The 22,452-nt window shown below is 41.3% G+C and overlaps 1 protein-coding gene across 1 annotated transcript; it reads right to left on the reverse strand.

The window, feature by feature from the left end:
• Positions 1 to 1,594: 1,594 nt before the first annotated feature.
• On the reverse strand, positions 1,595 to 22,292 carry MAB21L4 (mab-21 like 4). Its single transcript, XM_028728476.2, has 5 exons — positions 21,705 to 22,292; positions 15,626 to 15,848; positions 11,511 to 11,664; positions 6,213 to 6,569; positions 1,595 to 4,047 (listed from the first exon to the last, which is right to left on the reverse strand). Exons 1-5 carry the CDS (start codon positions 22,207 to 22,209, stop codon positions 3,955 to 3,957), a joined length of 1,332 nt encoding a protein of 443 aa, XP_028584309.2. The 5' UTR covers positions 22,210 to 22,292; the 3' UTR covers positions 1,595 to 3,954.
• Positions 22,293 to 22,452: the final 160 nt, after the last annotated feature.

Below are 22,452 nucleotides of genomic sequence, written 5' to 3' on the forward strand. Positions count from 1 at the left end.
CTGAATTGTCTCATTCATATATGATTATTTTAAATTAATGTACTTATTGAATACATTTATATGCCACATGTCAGGGAGGAGGTTCCACACAAGGGAACAAACACAAATGTATAAATCAAAGAATGTGCAGTACCAATATGTAAAGCACCTTTAAACAAAAGCCCAATATGACCATAAATCACAATAAAATAGTAGAAATCAGCACCACAGATTTGCACAGCCCAGTTAGTCATTGTGTAAAACAACAGTTAACAAGGCCAGTTTACAGACTTGTGGGGATATTATGGCCTGTTAATCTCACTTGAAAGAGTGTTCCGCATGTATCCTCTTTAAAGAAGCATGTGTGTCTTTAAAGCTGCAAATGTCAACTCACACATCTGAGTCATTATATAGTTGGAATTGTTATGAATTTTGGTCCTCTCAATCAGTATCAGTGGTCAAATAAATAAAATTCCTTTGGAGTGTTGGATGGACTTCTCCCAAAGATCAGCTTCAGAGCTTAAGAGTACTTCTAGATCCGAGCATCCATCTGATGTCCAGGTTAAGCGGACAGAAACATTCATGATTGGATCCTGTTCTATTGTCAACCCTCTTGAATTAATCTGTCTTTGTATAATGTTTATTATTATTGCCATAATTGCATCAGGATTTTATTTTTATAACCTGCTTTGAGACCAGTGGTTGAAAAGCAGTATATAAGATGCCAAATAAATGAATCAAATCACACTTGATCCCTTGTACTATGTTGTGCTGAAGGACCAAATGGTCTGAATATGACTTCTTTTCCCCATGCATGAATGCTGGCAAGACATACCAAAAGTCTACATTCGGTACAGAAGTTTGTAGGATAATGCTGGCCCAAATTATTTTACCATAAAATGTACCAATGCTTGGGTGTCTGGGAGTCCTTTCTGTGCTTGTATGAGAAGGTTCACACTTTCCTTTCAGACAAGTTTTATACCCTGTGGTTCTCGCAGATAAATAATACCATGAAATGTGCCCTAAAAAACAAGAAGGATCCAAATGTGCCATTTGGAAAAAAAATCACTATTTAAAGCCAAGCATTTGTGGGATGAATAGGGATTAAAGATAGATTCCTGATCTGGCAAGCTTGAACAACATTAACTTTAGGAACTCGTGCACTAACCTGTGTTTCTTGGATAGAGGCTCAGTCTTGTTTTAATGTGTGTGTATGTGCAAGAGAGAGATACTTGACAGAATCTACAGAACATGACTTCACAATGGCAGTTGGAGCTATTATTTACAGAATCAAGGAGTATGTTTCCATGGTACTAGATTATTCCATAGTTTCTCAGATGACAATATGAAATGCTATAGAGAAATGGGATTTTGCTGAGTGCTAAAGACTAAAGAAGATTGATTTGGGTAGGTGGTTCTGGACATACTGCACCTCTGGATTTTTAACTATTTCATATCTGCAGATGTATTTACGGTGTGGTGGCAAACACATCACATACTTCATGAATGCAGCATACTGCCCCGGAATCCTAGTTATCACGGGGGATGTGAAAATTGATAAATTTATCTCACCAGTGTTTTTTACATGTCTACAGTAAAACCTTAGAGGCAGGAATTGGAAGGCAGGGATTAATTTAATGACCAGATATCAGGTCTCATAATTCATACAGAAGTATATCAGCACTGTGTGTTTTCCCACAATTAAGAATTTACATACATTAAATGGATCTTAAAAGTAACTAGGACTATAAGGAAGCACTCTTAAATACATGCAACGTTTGATACAAATATGCAAAAAGATATACAGTACTTTAAACCTATTACATGAATTCTTCATATACCTGAAAGATAGATATATTCTGTGGCAATAACAAAGACTACAGTACATGGGTTGGTCCAGCAAGGCTTTTGTAAGGCTTTGCCTGCAACAAAGCACCACATTTTACAACTAAATGAAAAATAAAATAATTACACACTTTTGTAACTTCCAGAATTAAAGCTTCTCAGTATCCAAAACCTGTTTTTAAAGTATAGACACGCACAGGCAGAGCCTACAGCCAGTACAGTACCCTCAGCTGCGCTGCACAGAGGGGTGGCCCTACCATTAGTCAAAGTGTGATAGCTGCTTTGGTGAGACGTGGAAAGGCAACAAATTATTGCAAAATTTATTATTAATGTACTTTTGCTACGAGAGAGGGATGGAAGTGCTTGTTAGGTTTTCTGCCCCAGGTACCAAAATAACTTGTCTGGCCTTAATGGGTACTATGCACCTTGACTTGGTGGGGGAATAGGTGTTATTTGCTTCTCAGCCTCAGGCAACAAACTATATTGAGCCAACACTGGCTGCAGGCTAGGCTTAGAACTGGAGAGCAGGGAGCAGCTGGCTAGTTGCAGAACACCCTTCTGCAGCTGTAGATTCGTACAAGTCCACCTTCTAGATTTGAATTTCCTCCTCACTTATTGAGCTCTCACGCATGAAGGACCGGAAGATGTTTGCAGATTGTTGTCCATGTTTTCATGAGTCTTACAAAGGTGAGATAGGAGACCCACCAGTGGACCAGTGTCTTGCTTCGGTAATGGATGGGATGAGAGCCAACAAACTGAAACTCAATCCAGATAAGACTGAGGTACTGTTAGTGGGTGGTTCCCTGGACCAGATGGGTGGGAGCTTGCCTGCTCTTGATGGAATTGCACTCCCTCTGAAGGAGCAGGTTTGTAGCAGATCATTTGCTGTCACAGGTGGCCTCAGTGGCCTGGAATGCTTTCCATCAGCTTTGGCTGGTGGCCCAGCTATGCCCCGTCTGGACAGAGATAGCCTAACTACTATTGTCCACGCTCTGGTAACCTCAAGGTTAGATTACTTATACGTGTGAAGATGGTTTGGAAACTTCAGCTAATGCAGAATTCTGTGGCCAGGTTGCTCACCAGAGCAAGACAGTTTGAGCATATTACACTGATTATGGTCCAACTGCACTGGCTACCAGTAAGTTTCTGGGCCCAATTCAAAGTGCTGGTTTTGACCTATAAAGCCTTAAATGGCTCCAGACCACGATACCTCAAGGACCGCATCTCCATATGAACCTACCTAGACACTGAGATCTTCTGAGCCCCTTCTTTGTGTGACTCCTCTTCGAGAGGTCCGGAGGGTGGCAACACAAGAACAGACCTTCTCTGCAGTGGCTCCCTGTCTGTGGAATGCTCTCCCCTTCATTATACACCTTTAGGCACCAGTCAAAAACATATTTATATATTTTCTGTTTTACAGAATGAACCATGGAAAGAGAAGAAGGGAAGTCACTGATACTTTAAGGATGTAAAATGAGTATTTGAAATTGCAAAAATGTTCCATTTTAACCAGGTCTTTGGTTGATTCGATTGACATCCTAGGCCCTTTTAAAATGTGGGGTTTGGGGGGGGGGGTATTGGGTGGTTGTTTTTATTCTGATTATGTATTTTGTGGTTTTATATTTTGATTTTATTCTGTGAACCGCCCTGAGACCTTCAGGTACAGGGTGGTATATAAATTCAATAAATAAATAAAATAAAAAATATTTCTTTCAGAGGAACCTTGCATCTCCCTCAGGCACAGGCTTCCCTGTTCTGCTGAGACGCAGAGACTCAGAATCTTTCACCTAGTTGTTATAGTATGTGAATATATTATTCATTCCCCTTAATTGTTACAGAGCACTATATACATAAAATAACACTACTGTGGACATTCACTGCTTATATAAAAAACAGTGGATAGAAAATTGGACCCTCATTCCTAATGATGGAATTGCCGTCTGGTGATTTCCACCAGGTTACAATTACAAGTTGTCATTTTGTGTGTGCTCTTCTTGTTGTTAAAGCAATTATCACAACAGCCAGAAATAAAAATAAGCCATTAACAACAACAGATAGGAATTTTGATCACAGGAAATTTAAAGTGAAGTCCATTCAGGCAGGAAAGCTTGTGATCCCACAGTAATGTTTTCAACTCTGGTTCTTCACCATTTTCTTGATGCTAGACAAGAGTTGTGACATAGCAGAAATCCGCTGTGTGTCTTTGATATGGTACATCTGAAACTGAATAAAATATAGATGTTAAGTGAAACAATGTAAACATTCTGAACTGTAGACACTTTGGCATAATGGTAGGCAGACTTCAGGCATACAGGATTTGCATTCGTATTTTGCTAAAAACCTGGAGAACCTAAAACTAAATGGAGCATATTGGAAGACACATGCACTTCATATGAAAGATTTTATTTTTATTTTTGAGTACAAGAACTGAACAGAGTTCACAGACATTCCACATAAAAACCTTCATTTCAGTAGCATGCTTCTAGGGCAAGAGGAATGGAAGTCATTTTGTTTTCCTGTCTTTGTACTATTGGGAGTCAGAAATCGTTGCCAATCTACTGCAAATCATTCAGAAATCAACCCATAGATACAAATTGATTTGCTGCTTTAAGAAAGAAAGTTGCCAGCAGCTTCTGAACTCAGATTAGTAACTTTGTACTGAATGATTACTACTACTACTATTGTTATTACTGTATTGGCCTAAATATAAGCCTCACTCCCCCCCCCCCCCGCCCCAAATTCTGACTGTGAAAAGTTAAAGTGCAGCTTAAATTCGTAATCTTACAAAGACTGGCTTTTACGATATCGCTGCTGAAACAGACAAACTGTAAAATGGAACGGGTGGACTGCGGATTTTTAAAGGAGCGGCTTATATTTGGGTATTGTCTTTTTTTTCTTCCCACCCCACCCCTTGAATTTTAAAGGTGCAGCTTATATTCAGGTGCAGCTTATATTCAGGCCAATACGGTATTCATTTCATTTCTATACTGCTTTATATTTTTAAGGAAAATATTTGTCTCCACTACTTGTCCCCAGAGCACTCACAAAGATGTGTTTACCCCATATGTGTTTGTGAGTTAGACATGGGCCAAGAAGACTACAGAACAGCTTGTGACATTCATTCCCCGCTCATCCGTTCTCCAGTACAGAGTTATTCCCTTCTGAAGGTGCTTTGCCAATGTAAAGGGGGTGTTGTGTTCATTGTGTATAGTCAGCTCACTGTAACATGTAATTTACCCGTGTCAGACCTGTGAGTGGAGAGTATAAAACAGATACCTATTAAAAATATCAAAGAACCTTGTGGTGGCTTAAAGGCTAACAAATTTATTATGGTATAAATTTAAGTCATGATAGCTTTTAAAAAAATGGTTTCCTTCTGCTTTTACAAACTAAAGAGAGCGAAACAGCCTTCATGCAATAGCCTTGAGGAAAGGCTGCCTGCTGAGGCATGAAAGGGCTATTAGTTTAAATCTGACTTTTAATTGTGTATGTTTTCTCTTCAGTCCCATATATCAATAAGAGACACCCTCTTAGCTCTTCCCTGAAGCCTCAGGAGCAAGCTTGAATTACAGGTCCCAGGACGAAGCTAAACCAAGTTGATTAAGTCAGAGATATATTTTAATAATTTGAATCGAAAAGTGTTATCAAGGCGTTGTGCGCCTTTAGCTTCCAAGTTTTGACATGGGTTTGTTTTTCATAATATTTTTAATGTATTAAAAAAAAACTTTAACCACAATGCTAGTCAAAGCTTGCAAAATTGAGATTGTGAAAATTATCAGAATCAAACAGTATTGATTCAAGGCTCAGTCATTATCACGGGGTTTGTTGTAACTTCGGGTGGTAGTAAGCGCTGGAGTAGAGTATCTCAACATGAGCATGTCATCATATTTGAAATGAATCATGCCCTTACTTGTGTGACTTATAACCAGCCATTTGAACTAGCGCCATAAATGTTTTTGATTTTCCCAGGCTTTTACTCTTTTTTATTTGTGTGTTTTATCTTGTAAAACACTGATGAGAACCATATAAACCTTTTAAAACAAATAAACTAAAAAATCTGAATCACCCTTCAGTGCAGCGGGATGAAGAACCTGCGGCCCTCCAGATGTTCATAGAATCGTAGAATTATAGAGCTGGAAGAGACCCCAAGGGCCATCTAGTCCAACCCCCTACAACGCAGGAATGTTGCTGGCAGCCAACATAGCCACTGGCCAGGGATCTGGGAATTGTAGTCTAGCGACATCTTGGAGGCCATAGGTTCCCCATCCCTTTGTTAGTGGTTGGTATTTGGAGTGTAAGAGTAAGCATGAAGGTTTCATAGACCAGAAGACTCTGGTTCTCTGGTTCTCTGGTTCTCAACTATGAGCCTGTGTTTGTGAGTATATTACCTTATTAAGCAGCATATCAAAGAAGGCAGTGCTCCAGTAGGCTTTATCCTCAGCTGGGAGGTGAAGTAATGCTTTGAGACCATTGTCCATCTGCTGGTGTGTTTTGCCTTCCCTTACAAAATTGAACTTCAGGAAATGCTCAGGTTCGATAGCAAAACTCTCCACTTTGGGATACAAAGAGCTCAATTCCAGGACATCATCACCCTGGAACATATTTTGCTCTGGATACAGGAAATGGGGGAGGTGTTTGGTCACTAAGCAACAAAGCAAGATCACCAGAAGACGATACACGGACCCTTCCAGATCCATCCAGTCTTCAGGGGAAGGGAAAAAGTGAGTGGCCCAGAGCAACACCATCTAGGAGGAAGTATTAACAGTTAGCAAAAGGTCAAAGGCAAAGGCAATGCGGGAGGGGGGGGGTGGAATGAAAATCAGCCTTTGGGTCATCACCATCATTTCATCATTTTTAATTTGTATACCGTCTTTCTATCTTACAAAACTCAAGGCGGTTTACAAGCTGAAAAAGCAATACAAAAATGTGATAATAAAACAAAACTTTAAAATAAGCAACCTACAACAAAAAAGTAACATTCAACAATCATTAGAATAGTATAAAATAATAATAACAACAACATATAAAGTCATTTACCAGAAGGAAAGGTGGCAGTCTTAGAGGATGGACCTGTGCTTTCTTTTTCTTTTTAACCATAAATTGTGTATTGCCTAGATATACTTTTATTATAGGTGCTTCAATAAATAGGTGTTGTCACATATAAGAGATGACGGGAGGCTGGATGGATTGTTTAAGCCACAGCCTTTGACTTCTGTGCATCATTTAAAGTGCTGCTAACTATAATGGCTTGAATAATATCTATTCCAATTCCAATTAAACTTTTTATTACATTAGCCATAGGCCATGGCATTCAGAAGGAGAACAACAAGAAAAAAACAATAACCATAAAAATCATCGGGCACACACATACAATAAAACCACGGTCACGGCTACTAAAATTATTTGTTGCATTAAATAGAATAGAGTAGCAGAAGATTCTCAGGTAAGATGTGCCAAATTAAATAGAATAATATCTAAGAACCAAGTAAACTATATTTCTGGCCTCCCAAATTTGTTTCTCATGGAAAAGGTTTATGATTATACAGTGGTACCTCGGGTTACAAACACCTCAGGTTACAAACACTTCGGGTTACAGACTCCGCTAACCCGGAAGTAGTACCTCGGGTTAAGAACTTTACCTCAGGATGAGAACAGAAATCATGCGGTGGCAGCGGGAGGCTCCATTAGCTAAAGTGGTACCTCAGGTTAAGAACAGTTTCAGGTTAAGAACGGACCACTGGAACGAATTAAGTACGTAACCAGAGGTACCACTGTATTTACTCATTTCATTTCTATACCGCTTTATATTTTTAATTTTAAAAAATCTCAAAGCATTTTACAACACATTAAAACATCAACTAAAACAACCCAGAACAAAGCATGACTGAAGAAAGTCAAATATAAAGTATACATTGAAAGCAACAAGAAATCAAAATATTACCTTTAAGATTTCAAAATAAAACATTACAAAGGAGGTCAACTACAGAATGCACATTTAACTTAGCAAAGCTAACTAAAAAACATTATCTTAGCCATTTCAAAAGAAAACATTACTAAAGGAAGTCAAATGTGAACTGCACATTTAAAATAGCATAATTAACAAGAGAATAAAATATTGCCTTAAGTACAGAACATGGATTGCCCAAATCTATCAAGTAAGTTCAGGAATTCCCTGTTCAGGTGCCCTTAACATTTTTGTCATTGTCCTCTGAGTGACAGTTCTGCCTCTGCTTCCTTATTGCCCTCAACCTATGGCAAGAGCGTCATGCAGGAGGCACCATGTGTATGTGCTCTAAGTAGCTGCCATCTTGGCCCTTTCTTCACCCCTAGAATAAGCTGGCAGGGTTAGGGTTTGCTTATTCAGTACAAATTTTATCCCAATTTAGTCAGCCCTAAATTACACTCAAATTGGTGGCCTAGCTGAGCTGGAACTTTATCCTTGTTGCTTGGGAAGTGTGTTACTGCATTAATGTTTCCTAGGCACTTATTCTAATGATTAAGAGACGCACAAACAGCTTTTTATCAAACCAAAGCAACTCATGAAGTTAACGCCAATCAGGTAAGCTTTGTAAACTCAAGACAATTAAATACACAATTTGCAAACAAAGCAAATGAAAACAAGCTAAAATGTGTTTGTTCTCAAATTGGCCTGGTTCCTAGAACAATCTTGCATCTAGCTACAATAAAAAGTGCAACAACTCTGAGAAGATGCCCGTAAGCCACATGGCATGTATCCAGGATTTTGTAAAACATGTTCTGCCGCTTTGTGTTCTCTATCCTGAAGTGGTGAGAGATGAAGCACGTCCCACAAAATGAAATGCAAACTAAACAGCAACGTAGGTGTCCTGCTATCGCCATGTTGCAGTGCTGTAAAAGCATCAAGTCTGAAGTTGCTTGCAATGATATAGAAAATGTGCTGCACAGCCTAAACTCAGCATGTGGAACCTAACACTGGCGCTTCAGAACTATAAAACTAAAGTTCTCAAAGTGTGAAGTTGGCTAATAATGACATAAGCAGTACCCCAGTTCACCCATCATATAATCTCCCAGTCAAATCATGTGAAGCAGAAAGATGTTGCTCCCACCATTATTTTATATAATAATAATAATAATAATAATAATAATAATAATAATAATAATAATAATATATTTATACCCTGCCTATCTGGCTGAGTTTCCCCAGCCACTCTGGGCGGCTCCCAATCAAGTGTTAAAAACAATGCCTTCAGATGTCTTTTAAAAATAAGATAGCTGCTTATTTCCTTGACATCTGGTGGGAGGGCATTCCACAGGGTTGGCGCCACTACCGAGAAGGCCCTCTGCCTGGTTCCCTGTAACTTCACCTCTTACACTGAGGGAACCGCCAGAAGACCCTCAGCGCTGGATCTCAGTGTCTGGGCTGAACGATGGGGGTGGAGACGCTCCTTCAGGTATACAGGACTGAGGCGATTTAGGGCTTTAAAGGTCAGCACCAACACTTTGAACTGTGCTCGGAAACGTACCGGGAGCCAATGCAGATCTCTCAGGACTGGTATTATGTGGTCCCGGCAGCCACCCCCAGTCACCAGTCTAGCTGCCACATTCTGGATTAATTGCAGTTTCCAGGTCACCTTCAAAGGTAGCCCCACGTAGAGCACATTGCAGTAGTCCAAGCAGGATATAACTAGAGCATGCACCAGTCTGGCGAGACAGTCCGCGGGCAGGTAGGGTCTCAGCCTGCGTACCAGGAGAAGCTGGTAGACAGCTGCCCTGGACACAGAATTAACTTGCACCTCCATGGACAGCTGTGAGAACAAAATGACTCCCAGGCTGCACACCTGGTCCTTCAAGGACACAGTTACCCCATTCAGGAGCTGGGAGTCCTCCACACCCACCCACCCCCTGTCCCCCCAAAACAGTACTTCTGTCTTGTCAGGATTCAACCTCAACCTTCTTCTTTCTCAAAAAGGAGCTATGGGGAGAAGGGGCACAATTTGGAGCAGAGCTATGGTAGATGGGGAAAGGAGATTTAACCCTTAGCTCCATGCCTTTCCACCAAAGCAGGTATTCACAATGGAAAGGAAAATATAGACTTAAGTTTTGTGCTCCATGACTAACAGCAGCTTGGAGGGGGGAGGCTTGGGATCTGCACTGAAGAACCATCAGAGGAGCTTTAAAAAAAACACAAAATCCACACCACCTGACCCCAACCACGGTTGCTTAGTTGAAACTCCCACATCATGTCTACTTTGGCCTTCATTGTAACAACAAGAATAACAAAATGTTACCATGGCATTTGGGATTAAGTAAAACAAAGGAGAAGGGAAGAGAGATCCTAGATTCATTAGGAAAACATCTGAGAATGACTACCCTCGTACCTACGGGACCGCCTCTCCTGGTATGCCCCACAGAGGAACTTACGGTCTTCAAATAAAAACATCTTGAAGGTCCCAGGCCACAGAGAGGTTAGGCTGGCCTCAACTAGAGCCGGAGCTTTTTCGGCTGCGGCTCCAACCTGGTGGAACGCTCTGTCGCAAGAGACAAGGGCCCTGCAGGACTTGACATCTTTTCGCAGGGCCTGTAAGACAGAGCTGTTCCACCAGGCCTTTGGTCAGGGTGCAGCCTGACTCCCTCCTTTGGCAATCTTTACAAAACTTTAGTTTATAGTTGCCATCAATTTGTATTTTAATTAATTTTTATAATGTTTTTATAATGTTGCACTGTTTTAGTGTTGTTAGCCGCCTTGAGCCTGGCTTCGGCTGGGGAGGGCAGGATATAAATAAAATTTATTATTATTATTATTATTATTATTATTACCACGTCAAGTTTCATAACACTTTCCCAGTTTTAAATACTTAACCTGTTTGCCTTCACATTAGGGTCACTATTTGCAGGTTGGGATTCAATCACATCCCAGAAAATTCAGGTTGATTAACTAAAGTGAATTTGGATCTCTTGTGCAACAAAACCTGCTCCCCTCCTAAATGTGACTTTTATTGAATTATTGAAAAACGCACTGGAATGTATAGGGTAACAATTACTTGACCCAACGTCATGTAACACTTCCACAAACAAATCAGAATTAATGCTTAATAAATAGCCAATATTGCATAACCTCCTCGCAAACTGAATACTCAATAGCAGATATTCTGAAAGTGATGTAGATCTCCCTTATTCCCAATTTGCAAACCGGGTATAGGGCTGAGAGGCCAAAATCAAATGTATTTTAATACATGCGGGTAATTGACAAATCTCTACTTTGCTGCAGCTCATTCATATGAGCCACTGTGCAGAGAGAGCAACCAACAGGTTTGCACATAAAAGGTCATAGCATCCTTCTCACTGTGGCTCTGGACCAGTGCTTCCCCACCTTCACCTTCTTAGATGGCACACATATGCTGCCCTATGGGCTTTTCCACCTCTGCAGGAAACAGCGTCAGAGAGGGGGCAGCAATCATTATATAATATATTATAGGCTGTTTACAGATTCGGGTGTTAAAAACAGCAGCAGAACCCTGCCCTGGTACTTCTTAGTACTGGGTGTGGGGATTTTAAAATAACAAATGAGGCAGAGCTGCTTGTTTTCCCCGCATACTTGCCAGGGAGCATACGCTGCTGTTCTGCCTACCATTGCACAAGCAACAGCTTGCTGCAAGGCAAATAAGCCACATCAAAAGGACTGAGATTAACAGTCCAGAAAAACCTACCTTCAAGTGGTGAAATGCAAGCCCACATTTCTTGCCTTCCTCTCTCCAGTTCTCATGGGCGACTTGATCAAGGAGGCGGAGGCTGTCCAAACGATACCCCTTTAGGGTGCTCACAATCTGAATGAGTTTCAGGATGGGACGGTTGGTGGAATATCTAACAAGAGAAACATATGGTTAGAAGTTGAAATATTTGAGGATTTCAGGGTAGAATTGACTACAGAGGGGAACCAATACACCAGAGGGGAATGCATGAAACTCACATTGGCATCCATGATGTAGATTGTGTCAATACATTAATATCCCAAGCTGAGCCCCCTTTGAGGGGAGGACTACACTGAAGCTATTAGGCCAATAGAGGTGGTGATCTGGTCACTGCCAACTTTCATTTTTTCCCCTAAGGAAGGACACATCGATTCCAAGCACAGCAAATAAGCATAACGTGCAAAGCATCAGAAGAGAGCTCAGCTACACAGACATATACAAGTCCCCCCAAATCCCCATATTCTTGAGTACACAGATTTGTCGAAAGGCAAGATTATCTATCACCTTTGGCAGTCAAGTCATGATAGACAGGGCTATCATGCATTTGCTAATGTCTCTGTGGCATACAACATACTCACGAGTCCTATATGTACGTATATGCACAGTAATGCAGGCACAATATCCCTCAATTATGAGGGATAGCATTTGTGCATTATTAAGGAAATATACATATGATTCTGTGAATGTATATGCTATATAGACATAGTAAGCAGGGGTTGGGTCAGAACAATTCAATACCATTTCCCCATCACATGTTGACTTTTCCCAGTGTTACAACCCTGTATGCTATTTTGGTTTTAGGTATGCAGATGTTTGAGCCACTCCTTTATCTGCAAATTCCTTCAAAGATGTAACATGTAAATCAGTCGCAAGTGTGATGGCCAAACCCATAACTCTCCTTCATACTGCAATCATGTTCCTCACAGATGTGTGGTCTGGATTTTGGGCATGGCTATCCCGCCCACAGTCTTTCAAGTTTGTTCAGGCAAAATAGCTCTTCTGCTTTGCCTCTAACCTCTGTGGGAGATGCATCTCTTTCATGAACTGTGGAGAAATACTGATTTGTGAGGTAAAGTTTGAAGGTGCCCAACACTGACAGCATAATTCATCTTAAATTAAACTGCCAAAAAAAAAGCAAAGGCTTCAAAACTTGCTGCTCAAGGGTCGATGAGGGGCAAAATGTTCAGTTCTCATATTTGCACACATTGATTAAGTGAATGTATGCAAAATTAATTTGGGATTTGGTTTACCACCATGACAGATCTAAAAGATGGAGAAAGATGCTTTCAAACTGACCCCTTCCTACTGTGTAACCTTCCCATTGAATTGCTTCCGGCTAGATCTTTATACTGTAGTTAACTATTCTCAACACGTCTCCTGGGTCAGTTGTTGACTTCAGCCAAGACAACTCTTCTTCTTCCTCCATCTACTCCTTCCATATTGGTCAATAGGGGACTTTATCATTAAGGAACAGCTATTTTGTATTCTAAGAAAACAGGCAGTGAGAGCAGGCTAGAAGAGAGAATGACCCTGACAAAGGCAGATTACACTGATCTGTCTCATTCTCATATTAGTTGAACTGACTTGGGGGTTATTCACACTTACCTTTCCTCCACTCTTTCCAGCATAGTTCATGCTGAAAAGCTCCATGTCTGAGTGTGTAAAAGCTCTCCCTGCAAAACCTGAGCTTTCCTTGCAAAACTCACTCTTTAAAGCTCAATCGGAGCAAACAGTAATCCGTGGAAAATCCAAATTGATGTTTGCTCCAACTGACTGCTAAAGAGAGGGTTTTCATGGTGAAAACTCAGGGCAAAAAAAACCCAGATAAACTGCTTGGACATGGAGCTTCTAAGTGTGGACCTGTGTCTGGAAAGAGTAGGGCAAAACATAATTGTGAATAAGCCCTTATCTTCACAGGGACAAAACTGGTTACAGGTCATCCCAGGGTGGAAATAGCTTGTTTATGAGTTCATGACTTAGGGAATATGGGAAGACATACGAAAACATTCTAGAAACCTAGGGCAATTACCCGCAGTTAGTCAGGGCCAACTGCCCTCTGGACCACATAGATTATCAGAGGACCCAAACAACGAGGATTGCCTGTGCATCCACTGAAGACTCATTAGCTCATCTCACTGCTGGTTTATGGTACTCAGCAGCATAAATCCAATTTTAGCTGCATAAATGCACCTAGAACCATTTTTCAAATGCTCTGTCCCTAGAGCAGGGGTCAGCAACCTTTTTCAGCCGTGGGCTGGTCCACCGTCCCTCAGACCATGTGGTGGGCCGGACTATATTTTTTTGGGGGAAATGAACGAATTCCTATGCCCCACAAATAACCCAGAGATGCATTTTAAATAAAAGGGCACATTCTACTCATGTAAAAACACGCTGATTCCCGGACCGTCTGCGGACCGGATTGAGAAGGCGATTAGGCCGCCTCCAGCCCACGGGCCCTAGGTTGCCTACCCCTGCCCTAGAGCATAGATGAAGGCAAATAAATACGCATGAAAGGGATCCATTTATAATTTATAATGAAATATACAGGATTTTCTTGTAGTCCAGGGGTGGGGAACCTGTGGCCCACAGAGAAATCTATATTTTATACCCATACTATGTTTTATACCTTTCCACACAGAAATTATTAGCTTCACAGTCCCGTGTGAAAAGCACAGCAATTAAAAATTTAAAATAACATCTGCTTCCTTTCTTAAAATACTCATGATCTACCCAGGCTGGCCTCCTCCTCGCTTCCCACCCTTCAAAGATTTTAGGAGGTGATAATGCTGGTGAATCTCATGCCTGAACAAGTTACCTAGGAAAGCTGCAGAGCCATAATCTCTGACAACTTTAAAGTAGAGGCTATCAAACATAGTGCACTGACTCTGTGACATTGTTTGGTCCAATATTCCTTGAGTCATCATCTGACATAAAATGTTCTTGCAGAAATATGGAGCCAATTAGTTATCGCTCTCATACTCTATTCTAAGACAGGATAAGCTACACTGAAAGCATCCTGGCATACATGTATCCAATGTATATAATTAGGAGATAGGATGTAGCTTGCATTTCATGATGAAGCAGACCCAGAAGGGATAGGCATTTCCCTACAAATAGAAAAAATCTTGCATTTTGCCAAAACTCCATGCTGCAGTATTTTAAAAAATTACAAGTTGCTAAGAATGTTCATTAGTCTGTAATGCATTGGTTGTGGGTGTCATAGTGCGTACACACACAGTTCTCCAATTAAATGTACACCAATACAGCTTTTTAATTCAGTTTTGTAAACACCGGAAATGCAAAAACGGATTTTGCTCCATTGGTGAAAATGGCCCAATGCTGAATTGGCCAATATATTACCTAAATGGCTGTTTAAAGTCACTTGTTTAGTAGTTTTCATCCTTTTGCTATTTTACTTTTTGTTGTTGCATCTGTCATTGCTTTTAGCTTGAATCATGCCCAAGGCAGCTAAAAACAATGCTAGATACAAAAAGGGGCAATACACACCCACCCACCCACACTCACACACAAAGATGGGATGTAAATATTTATAATAAAATAAAGAATGAATCCATTCCAAAGCAAAATCCACATTTCAGAATGAATATGCCTGAATATTTTGTTAGGCTAAGCTGGAGCCTGGACTGGAAAAAAGGTTTCACTCTAGATAGAACTGATTATAATGTTAATTGGCAGTACTGACAAAATAACTTTTGTGTTTGTTGCCCTACCTTGTCTTAGAACTCTTCAGATTCACAAAAAGAGAGGAAAATGATTGGCGGCGTTCATTTAACTCCTACCATAATGATGATGATGATGTTTGTATACCTCATGACTGGAGAGAGGCACACAACCGTTTTGTGACAAAGGAGGTGTATGGAGTTCATTGGTCATTGTATATGATTTCTGAAGCGTGTAGGATTTTGACCCTTCACTCTCCTCCACGCAACTCAAGAGAAATCTAGTTACACCAAATGCATATCCTAGAGAAGACATGACAGCTGAGACACTCTAAAACATGCTCCTTTCCCCTAAGGTAGCATTCATAGCAACAATACAGGATTGCACTTTACCTCCAGTGATAGTAACTGGCAGGGATGTAGTCAGCTTCCTGAGTGACTTTGCTCATGCTGCTTTGTGGGAAACCCTTTTCTCGCCAATTGTTGCTGAGTTTCAGAACATCCTGCTTTCTCCTTATTACAGGGACAACATTGAAGCAGATCATTTTCCATCCACTGGACACTAGCAAAGGCAGCTGCATGTCATCATCCTTCAGCCTCTCAGCACTGAGTTCACCTGGAGAGGGTCAAGGGAATAAATGCAATTAGAGATATGCACGCCAGTGCCTCTTTTCCAGGCTCCCACCGTGGTCTTGTTTATTTTGGAAACAATACTCCCATCAGAAATAACAGAAAAGGAACCAATGTAGATCCTTTGTATAACTGGGAAGTGGCACAATTAGCAACCCTCATCTAAACCGCCCCCCCCCAAAAAAAAACCAGCAAAGCATTTTAAGGCCTATTGTGGAAAAGAATAATTTGCTTGGGAGATGGTTTAGCAAAAGTAAATTTAAGGTAAGCCACACTGAAATCAGCAGAACAACCTAGAACTAAACTATTACTAGATTGTGCCCCACTGTATGCATATACAGTGGTACCTCGGGTTACATACGCTTCAGGTCACAGGCGCTTCAGGTTACAGACTCCGCTAACCCAGAAATAGTACCTCAGGTTAAGAACTTTGCTTCAGGAGGAGAACAGAAATCGTGCTCTGATGGCGCGGCTGCAGCAGGAGGCCCCATTAGCTAAAGTGGTGCTTCAGATTAAGAACAGTTTCAGGTTAAGAATGGACCTCCGGAACGAATTAAGTACTTAACCCGAGGTACCACTGTATAAATATATAGCCAAAGGAGTATGCATATATAATCCCTATATGTTCCTAGCTACAAGGTTACTCCTCACCCCCTTCATTAAATCAGTGGCAATATTCTCACTCAGTCTTTTAAAAAATTAATTTACTACATTTATATACCACTTTTCCCTCCAAAGAGCTCAAGGTGGTATACATGGTTCTGCCCTCCCCATTCTGTCTCCACAACAACTCTGTGAAGGTAAATTAGACTGAGATACAGTGACTCGCCCAAGGTCATAATTCAACACTCTAATAACTACACCTTCTTCTTCTTTGGCGATCACTCGTAGCCAAGTAGGATTGTCTTTCATGAACATGGTCTTAACTGTGAGTCTGTAAGTGTCAGGGACTGGGCAGAGAAGGAATGGTGGAGACTGCCTCCCCATCCTGGCCCTTCCAGGGAGGAAGAATAAAGTATAGATTTACAACAGGGGTTTAAGGGAGGTCGTAGCTCAGAGACAGATGAGGGGGAAAGTTGTGAAATCATGGGAGAGCCAGACATTGTCGTTAGAAAGCATTCCATACCCTCCATCTCCCAGAACCTGGCAGGCCTTAAAAGTAGGAGAGCAAAGGGCTCGAAGACAGACGGCACATAGCAGCACCTATAGAGGAGATGATGAGGGTGATAAATGAGGAAGTGGGAGAGATGGAGAAGTGGAGATTCACTCAGGATAACGTCATTATCCAAGAGGCTGGTTTCTATAGCCTCTCTCTGTAAAGATTGAAATAAAAAAGGACTATAAGAAAGTTTTCCTTGTCTTTATAATTTCATGGGCAACCACCTGGGGGCCACTGACAACATCCTGACAATAACTGACTGTGGAGGCCAATTCTGGATCCACACGTCCTTCCACAGTGGGGACATAGATTTCCGAGCAGAAGTTGATCATAGTGAGGGTTTGCCAAATGTGCCTTCCTCTTAGCACGTTTCTCCCTTTTGTCCTGAGTTCGAGCGCCCAAAGTTCATGACACCTTTGGTAAAGGCTGTTCTCCAATTGCAGCGCTCGCAGGTCAGTGTTTCCCAAATGTCAGTATTTATACTACATTTTTAAAGATTTGCCTTGAGAGAGTCTTTAAACCTCTTTTGTTGACCACCAGCATTACACTTTCCATTTTTAAGTTTGGAATAGAGTAGTTGCTTTGGAAGACGATAATCAGGCATCCGAACCACATGACCAGTCGAACAAAGTTGATATTGAAGAATCATTGCTTCGACACTGGTGATATTTGCTTCTTCCAGTACACTGGCATTAGTTCGCCTCTCTTCCCAAGTGATGTGTAAAATTTTTCAGAGACACCATTGATGGAATCTTTCGAGGAGTTGGAGATGGCATTTATAAGTGGTCCATGTTTCACACCATATAGTAAGGTTGGTAGTACAATAGCTTTGTAAACAAACATTTCCCTGAGAATGTCCCAGTCCTCAAACACTCTGAACCATTATACCACACTGGCTTTCAGTATGAGTTAGGGCCAAACCCCAGGACTGAAGTCATGATAGTTAATTTCTAACAAATAGTGCGTGTCCAACTTCTCTACACATTTAACATTCATTCAGTGATCTACCGAACTGCATTTTGCACACGCACTTCTGAAGAAGTTACATCCTACCTCGTTTTTTTGTAGCCAGTTTAGATTCCTAGACAAAAAAGACTGTTTCTATATATTTGTTGTCTTCTGAATTCCCTTCTTTTAATTTTCCCCCAAAAAAACTGCACCTCAAAGAGTTCCTTATATCATAATCAAACAAATGCAATTAGAGGGGAGAAAATAAATTTGTATGATGTAAGATTAAGAGTTTAGGATTGGTTCTTGTTACCACTTGTCTCTCATTATTGCAGGTTGCTAGGAAAGTTTGACTGACCTATTCATTTAGCATTATTGTGACAACTGCAAAGCTGTCCTCCTACAAGCTATTTGTGGAATAAATTGTAGGCACAAGCTGAATGTATGCTACATACAGAACATAGCATTCTGAATCTCTGGCATGCGGAATCCCTAAGAGCCAGAATTTCCAGATACTGCTGTTAGAAGCATAAAAAGAGTCACATTTTCCAAAACGTTAGGATGCCAAAACTTCCCACCATTTATACCAATGAACCAGGTTCCAGAAATAGTCCGGCACATCCGAATCTAAACTGCTGAGAAAGCCTCTCTATGTATAGGAATTCTGGAAAGTGGAAAGATGGATTCAAAGCCATCAGGCCTCTGTGCCAGTTCTGCTCTTCCTCGCCTTAGTTCTGCAGTAAAGAAATGACCTTCATCTGTCTCTCTGTAGCAGGGATAATGGATATGGCCTAAATTTGGATTTCTGCTCATCTGGCTTGTGGTAAATTCCAGCAGGCATTTTAAGGTCACGTTCGGTTTTGTGATCATTTTGTTATTGTTTCATTTTCTGCATGGTTTGTTTTTATGTATGCTGCTTAGAAAAGCTAATGATTAAATGGCATATAAATGTCTTAAACAAAAAAATATAAATAAAGAAACAATACCTCTAAGCTCCTTTCTGTGAAGCAAAACACCACTTTAAAGATAAGATTAGAAGAACCAAGTAAATGACTTGAAAACAACATATAAGTATATATATACGCCAGAGGTAGATAATGCCATGTATGGAAGCCTGGTGCAGCTTGCTTGCTTATTTATTTATTTAATTTATATACCGCCCTATACCCGCAGGTCTCAGGGCGGTTCACAGAATAAACACAAAATATAAACCACGAAATGCATTTTCAAAATAAAAACAACAACTCAATAACTCCCCTCCAAAAAAATAAAATAAAAAATATTAAAAGGGCATATCAACCAAAGGCTTGGTTAAAAAGCACATTTTTCTAGTCCTTCAAGGTCTCACCAAATCTGTCAGTGGCAACAAAACAGAGCAGTGCAGCATCCTGATGAGAATGTGAATCACACCTTCCTAGTTACCAGATCAATAATTTATTGAGCAGGAAAGGGTGATGACCTCCCTCCCAGCTGATAGTCATGGGTGTTTGTTTGTGTGTGTGTGTGTGTGTGTGTGCGCGCACACACACACACACACACACACACACATGTGCAGATGCGTAGAATGACCATACCTACCCTCTGGCTACCACCCCGATTGTTGGTGTACAGCCACTACATTGGGTGTGCAGCCTCTACATTGAGGATTGGGGTAGGGTGAATAGGGCCCTTGAGCCAATATAGAGTTAGCCACAGCCCTGATACGAGAGAGGAGGCTCATTCTGGTCATCACCCACCTTACCCCAGATTGTAGGTAGCACCTAGAGAAAGGACGCTGAAAATAACTGCAGTACATGGGCAGGCTAATCTGTAAGCAGACATCTCTTTAAAAGTGTGTGCGGTTAGCGGTAGTCTCACAGCTTGAAGTGCGGGGACATGATCTGGACCCCCTATAGTATGGAACTCTTCCCAGGGAAGTTTACTTCGAACCTGTTTTCATGTCTTTTTGGCCACAGGTGAAGATTGCTTTCTTAGCCTTTTCCTAGCATGTTTCTGCTTTTATTGATGCCCGTATTTTGCTGATTGAGTAGCTGTTTTGTAGATTTTTTTTAGTACACTTCTATTATTTATTTATTTTTGAAAATTTCATGGATATTTTTTTTTTACTGAAGTATGGTACAGAAAAATAATAAATAAGATCTAACGCTCCGGGGATGGAATTGCCAGGCAGCCTGTGGGGTCTTAGCCCCAATCCAGTATATTTCAGGCTCCATTCATGAATACCCAGTTTTATACAGAAAAAAATATGTGCTGTGAGTATTATTCTACCCAGCTCCCCAATAAGCATAGTTTACTGTGCAATCCTATGCATTGTGGGACTCAGAAGTCCCACAGAGTTCAATAGTACTTATTCTCATTCCTAAGAATGCATGGACAGAATTGCAGCCTAAATAACATTTACAACGTCAAGCTACCTCTACTGGGTGTTCTGTGAAAATTCTCCTCTTGCAAGAAGTTCTCTTGCTCCAGGCCAGCAAGTCTTCCCTCCTTGCCAAACCTTACTGAAAGGACCATGAAACCAGAGGTAGGAGGTTCGGAGATCCCTGAGGCTCTGAGTCAGGCCCTGAGACCCGGCAACCCCATGAAACCCTGATTCATTTTTCAGAATGGATTCTTTCCTAGTTTGACATAAGGCACCTGCAACGATGCGGTGAAGCACAACTGTCATGGGGTGTAACGGCATGCACAAAACAGACTGAAAAATCAACAAACAGATCAACAGAAAAATGCGCTTGTCAAAAAGCAAACAGAAACCAAGTGCAGGGCTTTCCTGGAACATGAAACAGGCCAGGGCTAGCTGGGTGTTTGTCATGCAGCGGAGACAGGGCAAAGGGTACTGCAGAATAATATATTGTGAGCTTCACTGTCATTATGGCTGTGAATGAGTGGCTAGGGATATTAATCAAAGAATCATAATGGTCCTGATAATGACAGCGTGGGATTTTCCTGATGGCCTGGGAACCAGCCTTCAACACATGACAACCCTTGGAGTTAGAGAAAGGGGCAGAGGTGCAGTCTGCAGTTTGAATTTTGGAAAAGAGAGAGCGGAGAGTTTCTAACTGGAACCAGTGTGCAGACTGTCAGCAGGAAGAGGAGAAGCACACAAGTTTCTCCCTGGGAATCAGATGCACAGTTAGCTTACTGTAACTGGATCAGCTTCCTTCTACCATGTTTAGTGACAAATAAAGCCATCACTAAACAGCTGTGCCATAGGCAACAGGGAAAACCATCAGGGCAGAAGTGCACTTAACTGGAACTGAAACAGGGGTTCAGCATGCACTCTGTACAGAAAGAAATTCTCATGCCTACAGCTTTCCCTCCTTTCCATTGCCATCATTGCACATAGGGGTGTGAGAGTGTGCAGTATATTTAAACATTTATATGCCACCTTATATACTGTACAATTCAAGGTGTGTGAAAATACCCTTCAAGTATAAACATATCCTGGCACCTCGATCCCAGTCACACTGGGGTGATATTATGTATGTGTTCTAGCTTAAGAACATGCTCATCTGAGAGTGACCACCTATATCTGGTCTCCTGCTGTATTATTCCTCCGATCTTCTCTCCTTTCCCTCTCGTTAAGTCTTATACTATGCATGTTGACTCAGAAGTTCCAAAGAATTAATTCCCAGCCCCTACTTGTCTGTCTTTTTCTTTCTGCCTGTCTCTTTCTCTCTCTCTTACACACCCACCCACAGACACACCTTGTTTGTTTCCGTTTCAGACAAATACCTGGTTTGATAAGGGACTGGTGCTTGCAATGTACAATTGCAGCAATGATCAATTCTTTCAGGAGATGAAGGACCTTGCCCGGCACAACGTGGCCACTGGATTCAGTACCACCCACCGCACTGAATACATCTTCTTTGCTCCAGTTTTCAGGGTGAGCACCTTCCTTAGGTACTCCTACATAGCAAGATCCTGGCATCTGGTAGTTCCCACGGGTAACCTTCTCGGAGTCGCTCTGTTCACCTGAACACTCCTGCATCAAGAGGGCATCCGCATCGATACACAAGGGAACCTCCATGCTTACTTCATCCTCGGCAGCAGAGAGGGCAAATTCCAAGGCTTCCAGGTTTCTTGAATAATCCACTATAAACCTGGGGTCCATCGCATTGACTCTCTCCAGTACAATAAGCAGAATGTTCTCTGCTTTCTGGAAACACTCAACTCTCCGGCTTTCACGGGACAGAATCACCTGGAGATAGCTATTCCAGTGAACAACCTTTGCGGCCATGGCTGAAGCGTGGCACAGAAGAAACCCCTCCCGAAAGCTCCTCTGCTGTTTCTGAAGCAGACACAAACATTGATGCAGCTGCACACACAAAGATATGCCTGCAGGTGGGAGGAGATAGGCAAGGCAAAGTGGGCTGGAGCAGGGAGGAGTAGCATATCAAGAGGAATTCCACTGAAGTGTGAATAAACCTTCTGTTTTCCTGTTACATAGTTGATAGAGTGCCAAGCTATTTTAAAATAGTCA

The sequence above is a fragment of the Podarcis muralis genome, chromosome 6 (assembly GCF_964188315.1).
Source record: "Podarcis muralis chromosome 6, rPodMur119.hap1.1, whole genome shotgun sequence".
Classification (NCBI taxonomy): Eukaryota; Metazoa; Chordata; class Lepidosauria; order Squamata; family Lacertidae; genus Podarcis; species Podarcis muralis.

What these genes read in the sequence shown, in the direction of transcription:
- MAB21L4 (XM_028728476.2), bottom strand. Translation starts at nt 22,209, where the DNA reads ATGGCCGCAAAGGTTGTTCACTGGAATAGCTATCTCCAGGTGATTCTG. An exon ending in CCAGTCCCTTATCAAACCAG is followed by an intron (nt 15,849 to 21,704) that starts GTATTTGTCTGA and finishes GACCCTCTCCAG; the next exon opens with GTGAACTCAGTGCTGAGAGG. An exon ending in TTGCATTTCACCACTTGAAG is followed by an intron (nt 6,570 to 11,510) that starts GTAGGTTTTTCT and finishes ACTTCCTCCTAG; the next exon opens with ATGGTGTTGCTCTGGGCCAC.